This window comes from Hipposideros armiger, unplaced genomic scaffold (assembly GCF_001890085.2).
Source record: "Hipposideros armiger isolate ML-2016 unplaced genomic scaffold, ASM189008v1 scaffold_1138, whole genome shotgun sequence".
NCBI classification, from domain to species: Eukaryota; Metazoa; Chordata; class Mammalia; order Chiroptera; family Hipposideridae; genus Hipposideros; species Hipposideros armiger.
In genome coordinates, this window is record NW_017732488.1 from 407,312 (window position 1) to 413,979 (window position 6,668).

Here is a 6,668-nt window from a genome sequence, read left to right on the forward strand (position 1 = left end):
AAGAAAGAAAGAAAGAAAGAAAGAAAGAAAGAAAGAAAGAAAGAAAGAAAGAAAGAAAGAAAGAAAGAAAGAAAGAAAGAAAACAGGCTCTTTGGAGAAATAAAAGATTCCAAGGCTGGGGCAGGGAAACTACAGCATGATCCTGAAATATTTCTGAAGGATCTTCTAATGGAAAATAAATATTCACAAGGAGTACGCTCCAAAAATCTGCCTAAAAGTTTCCCTCAGGTCTTTGAATAAAACCTAAGCCCTGCATGTTCAGGGAAAGACTCTAGGAAGCTTAGAAGAAAATGGCTACTGAAAGCTGAGGACCTGTACAGGAATTTCAGAGATCACACATGCCAGGAGTTGGAGGTTAGTTTTTGGACTCATCTAGAGTGGAACAACCTTGATTAGAAAACAAAACAAACAAACAAACAAAACCTGGGTTTCAATCACGGCTCTAGAAATGTCACAACCTAAGAGTGAGTACCATGCAGTAAGAGTAAGGACTGCATCTTAGAAGTTAGTACAAAACTGAAATCAAGCTTTCCTTAGAGAGTAAAACCTAGTCTTGGAGGTGATCCATTTGTACTATAACTTCTGCCATAACAACACCTAACCTTTAGAGTAAAATAAGTTGGTTAAGAGCCTCTGTAAAGTGTTTATTCATAAGATCTAGCACACAAGAAGATTACTAACCATGCAAAGCAGCAGGAAACTGTTCTTAATTATGAATATGAAAGTCATTAGAAGCAGACCCCGAGGCGATTCAGATAGTGGATGTAGCAGACAAGTGCTTCAAAATAACTAAATAGTATGTTAAGGAAAATTAAGGAAACAAATTTTGAAAATGAAAGACAGACTGAAAACCTTCATAGCAACCAAAGAAAAAGGACTCATTGCTTTCAAAGGAGTAAGATTGCTAACTTTTCAAAAGAAACTGTACAAGTATGAAGACAATGAATGGCATCTGACATCTAGAAGGGTGAATGAAATAAAAAAAAATTGCCAATCTAAAACTCTATGACCTAATAAAAAGTCTTCAAAATGGCCCTCTTTGAGAATGTCACAGCTACAGAGGGTCTCCCTTCTGCCTGCTCTGCCCCTGACTCCCCACTGTTAGCTCTCGCCCAGGAACAAGTCTGTCAGGAAGCCAATACCAGAAAGACACCCATGGAACCAGAGGTGGTGATTCACCAAATTAGAATGACTCTAACCAGGGGCAACATAAAATCCCTGGAGAAGGTGTGTGCTGCTGACTTGATCAGAGGTGCAAAGGAAAAGAATCTCAAAGTGAAAGAACCTGTTAGGATGCCTACCAAGACTGAGCATCACCACAGGAAAAAGTCCCTGTAGAGAAGAGTCTAAGAACTTGGGATCGTTTTCAGATGGGGATCCGCAAGCGACTCGTTGACTTGCACAGTCCTTCTGAGATTGTTAGGCAAACTACTTCCATCAGTATTGAGCTAGGAGTTGAGACTGAAGTCACCACTGCAGATGCTTAAATCAACCTTTTTTTTTTAAGATTTTTATTGGGGAATTGGGGTATGAGAACAGCGCTGGGGAATTGGGGGAAGGGAAACAGACAAGTTGCTGTCGTTTTGTTCTTCAGTCTAGTTGTGGAGGATATTGTTTCATTGGCCCAAGTTGGCACCATCATTGCGCTCTTCCCNCAGTGAAGCAACGTCCTCCACAACTAGACTGAAGAACAAAAGGACAGCAACTTGTCTGTTCCCCTTCCCCCGATTCCCCAGCGCTGTTCCCATCCCCTAATTTCCCAATAAAAATCTTAAAAAAAAAATAGCAAGTGCATCTGAGCGGTATGAGTGGTGGACCATAATGGAGACAGTGGTATATTTCCAATTCTTTTTTCAGGACTAAGTCATTCACTGTTGGAAGTGTTGGTTGTTAAGGGCTCATGCTGCCATCCTCTCTGGGAATTCCCTTGGGCCAATGAAAGTGCCACATCTAAGATTAAGGCCATTCCCAATGACTGGGTCCCAATGAAGGGTACAAAGACCCAATTTCTTTGCCTCAATTTGAGATACTCCTGAAGAGCCACCCTATGGGGTTAGCTATAGTCTGTTTTTAACTTATTACAGTTCAATCTCTTATTCTTCCCAATCCTGGCTTTCTCCTTTAGAGATACTCCTCAATAAAGTCCATTAAGCAAAATTCTCCATCTGACTTAAGCTCACACTGTCAAGTAAAGAACCTCATTCAGATGAGGGGCTGGCAGAGACAAAGGGAACATTGAAAGAGTTATGAAAGAATTCAACAAGGCTGCCAGACCAGGTGCAGAAGCAGGAACAGAAGGCAGCTATGTTTTTAGTTAATTGTTTCTCCACTTACTCCCATGAGCCTTCTTTCCTCTCTCCACCTTATGTAAATAACACTGTGCCCAAGTTTCAGGTTTTAGTGGGAGTATGATCAAATCGACATTACCATAGGATAATACTCATATAGTAGCTGCTGGGCTTCCTTTGTATCTTGTTATGAGAACATGAACTTATCACTAGGTGAAGGACAAGAGTTCATGTCAAGAAACAAAAGGGGGTAGACAGTGTTGAATATCTCCCATTTGCCCTTCCAGTCCAGTCTCTTCTCCACCTTGCTCTCTGACTGGAGAGGTTAACCTGTATGGACTACTTTAATGGGCTCATTTGCCTTAGTGCTTCTATTTCGGTTGGTCATTGGGAGCACAGGCAGAAGGGCAGAAGAATGGAACCGAGTGAGGTCATGTGCTGGCCATACCCCTGCAGGAGAGCTCGGGTCTGGGTGCTACCCTTGACCTCTGTTCAGACCTGTAGTGCAGTCTTCTCTGTCTACTATGTTCCCAGATTTCAAGAATTGCTCCTTTCCCTCCCCTCTTCTTCCTTGCCCTCTTCCAGTCACCAAATATGCAGTATCCTCTTTTGGTTTTCCTACTCCCTAGTGCCTTTACCATGGGTTGTTCTGATTTAGTGATATGCCAATGCACTGAGAGTATAATGAAAAGTCCTTACCATTCCTAGAAGACCCCAGTCAGGATCTGCTACATCACTGACCTCATCTTCCACCACTCTCCTATTTCATTCCTCCGCTGGAGTCCCCCTGGGCTTCCTGTAGCTTCATTACCCCAGCACAGCTCTGCATGAGTGCCTCTGTGCCGTCTAGACTGATATCCCCGCACGTGGCTACATGGGTCACTATCGCAGTTCACTTAGGTCTCTGCTCAAAAGTCCTCTGAGCTGAGAGGCGTTCCCATCTCATTCTAAATAAATGAATAAGTCTCCAGTTCCCTCATTTCTTCCATTTATTGGGAATTATTTTCCTCAATAGCACTTATTAGCATATGACCAACTCTCTTTATTACTTTGTTTGACTAATTTTCTCCATCCCAAATCCCACTAGGTTGTGAACACAGGAAGGCAAGGGCTACATTTGATCCATCATGGTAGACCTTGTGCTGTAAACTGTGGTGCAGAGGCAGTGCCCTATGGTGTGGNAAATCAAATTCATACCTCTGGACATAGAGGACTGGAAGTGGGCTGGACCATTTTATGATGGTCAGGGGAGAATGGGTCATCGCAGTTAGCAAGCCCAAGGGATCTCTATAAATATGTAAATTCCCACTCAAAAATCTCTATTTTCTGCCTAGAAACACATTCACCCCCTTCTCCTTCACTGAATTGTTTTATCTGAGTTGTTTACTGAGTTGTTATCCTGGAAAATGAGGATTCACCTACAAAATAATTTCCTCCAGGAAGCTTTCTATGATTACCACTCCCAAGTATAGATTGGTTCACATCAAATAATTTATAATTGACAATTGTCCATTCTTGTTATTCCCATCTACAACATAAACTCCATGAGGGCAGAGACATCTATTGGGCAGGGGGGGAAAGTTGCAGCTCCCCTACTTATCCCCATGCAACTTAAAAAATATTGTATACTTTTTCTTTATAAATTGAAATAATGTTCCTCCCAGCTTTCTGCCACTGTTCCAGGATGGGAATTAAATTTTTATCCATTTTGGTAAACATAGTCCAATAGAATAATGTAGGTAAATACTCAGTTTTCTTTCAACTTCCAGATTTCTTCTCCCTACCTCTGCTCCTATGCAAGTTGACCCCTGGGTTTGCAGTAACTGGCAATGGATGGACTGCCTAGCTCATAGGTTTTGTGGCACTGTCAAGAGGCTAAGGGGCTTTTGGATCCTCACTGGCCACTGTGGCAGAGAGGTTAATGTTGTCTGCTCCCTGNGAACCGGGGCCCTCTGGCATCCCAAGCCAGCTCTTAACCACTGCACCACTCATCCAGCCCCCTACTCCACCATTTTGACAAAAGGTTCTATCATTACCTACTTTTTTCTGATAGATTTATTGGTTTCTGAGTGATGTGTTCAACAATAATAGAGTATCTATGATATCTATATCTTCCTTAAGAATTAGTTATTTTTAATTCAATCTCCTCTCCTCTATTCTCCAATGTGGTAATCATCTGGAATTTTAGTAGAATGTGTTTTTAATGTCTTGTTTTTAAAACTAATACTAATTTACATACGCTGATTTTTTTTTCTTTTCCTTATGATTCCTGTTATGGTTTTCCAGATTCACATTTCCTCTCCCTGATGTACATTCTTTATTGGTTGTTTCACTAAAAACCTAGAGGAGGTAAACTTTGAGACTGTATGTCAGAAAATGTCTTTACCTCTTTCTTTGACAGATAGGTTGGCTAAGTGCTTAATTTCTTAGTAATTATTTTTTCTTGGTTGTTATTTATTGGGTCGTCAGAAAAGTCATGACATACTTTTCTATGTTTTTCTTTGCAAAAATGCATCACGACTTTTCTGACAACCCAATAGCATTTCTGAGCCTCCATATATTTATGGGAATAAAATAAGAATAAAGCCCTATGGATGGTGAGTATAACTGACATAATGCATGAAGAGCTTGCCAATCATGTTGCTTAGCAGATATGAAGCTATCAATAATGATAGCTATTATTATCATTATTATAATCTTCAGAAAGTACATTCCCAGAAAATGGCAGCTTAAGACCGAGGAGAAGAAATTCATACCAACAAAACTGAATGGTTGGCATTACCAGGATATTAATTTTGAACCTTTGGGTATCTTCAGCTGTGGTCATCTGCAAACTGTGTAGAGATCATATAATCTGTTCCTGCAAATCCAAGGCAGGATAGCACAGCCAGCCTCACACCTGCAATGCTTTGAGCTGCTTATTGGGGAACTTCTGTTATAACTGTCTTGGTGGATTCTGTGCAGAAAATTATGAAAAAAAGACTATTCGGCCTCAGATTTTTACCCTGAGTATTTATTCATCTTTATATCCAAACATTCTAGAGCCTCAATATTACTCTAGATCAAATCTTCCTAGACACCCAGTCATTTCAGCTCTCAAGTCCCAGAGCTGACTGCAGAGTCATGTCTAATCCACTTCTTCCATCTTGCTCTATTTTCTATCTTGGAGAAACCATGAGGAAGGAGGTGCCACCAAGGCAGATTGATCTGGAATTCCTGGTGAATCTGAACTTTAGAGAGTGAAGTAGTGTAATGGGAACTTGAGACTTCATGGCTTTGGGGGTGAGGAAAATGGAGGAACAGAGATGGGTGTGACGGTTGACACAAGAGTCAGGGAAGGTGTGTTGCAGTTTCCTAAGAAGGGAAACCTTGCACTGAAGAGGATATGATTTTATACGATGGCAATTTCTGTGCCAGTTTCACCGATTCTGGTGTTCCTAAAGGATAAAATGGTATGAAACCATAAGACAGAACTTGCAGCTGCCTTCAGGACTTAATGAAGGGAAGACTTTTATATTAGTCCCCTGTGAACCAGACAAGGGACATGTCAAGAAGGGCTCAGAGACTGTGTTGGACCAATGTGGTTTATTTCTAATCCAGATGAGCTCCATTGGACCCTGGTTGAGAAAAGAGGGCCTCAGGCAGATCCAGTCATTGCAGCTTCCTCTGGTCTAGGTGTGGCACATGATAGTTCAGGTATCATTGCTGAATCTGGTAGTCTCTCTCCTTCTTCCGCAGGCATGTGGTAACCTGTGAAGGTGAGGAAGGGGCCTCAGAATGGACTGTTCAGCTGCCCAAGCATGGGAGACTACAAGGGAAGAAGATGGCCAAAGCCACACAGACCAGACATCCTGTGTCTCTCTCCTTCCTTTCTTCATTTAATTTTTCTACCTCAGTCCTTCTTTTCCTTTCCTTTTTTTCTTTCATCTCTCTCTGTTTTTCTGTCCTCCTTTTCACTCTCACTTGTTCTACCATTTTCCCTCCGATTACCCCTTCATTTTCTCTCTCTCTCTCTCCTCTCTCTCTTTCCTTCTTTCACTCTCTCTTTCTCTCCCACATGCTCTAGCTTAATTGAGGTATAACTGACATACAAAAAATTGCATAAATTTAAAGTAAATTCTTTGATAAGTTTTGATTATTGAATCATCACCACAGTCAAATAAGGAATTCCCTAGCCTCCTGGATGGCTCAGTGGATAGATAGCATACGCTCTTACCAACAAGGCTGCCAGGTTCGACTCTTGTATGGAAAAAAAAAGGAATTACCATCATCCCCCAAAGTGTCCTCATGCTCCTGTGTGATTCCCTGCCATTTGCAGATACATTCTTATTCCCAGGCAACCACTGAACTGATTTCTGTCCCTAGAGGTAGGATTTTCTA

The 6,668-nt window shown here is 41.4% G+C and overlaps 1 protein-coding gene and 1 pseudogene across 1 annotated transcript in view; one reads left to right on the top strand and one right to left on the bottom strand.

The window, feature by feature from the left end:
• Positions 1–1,029: 1,029 nt before the first annotated feature.
• Positions 1,030–1,487, top strand: LOC109376480 (40S ribosomal protein S20 pseudogene; annotated as a pseudogene).
• A 4,438-nt stretch (positions 1,488–5,925) lies between these two features.
• Positions 5,926–6,668, bottom strand: part of LOC109376481 (mucin-16-like) — a 46,865-nt gene continuing 46,122 nt past the window's right edge. Inside the window, exon 15 of the mRNA XM_019632407.1 lies at positions 5,926–6,038. Coding sequence (XP_019487952.1) covers positions 5,926–6,038 — 113 coding nt within the window. The remainder of the gene's footprint in view (positions 6,039–6,668) is intronic.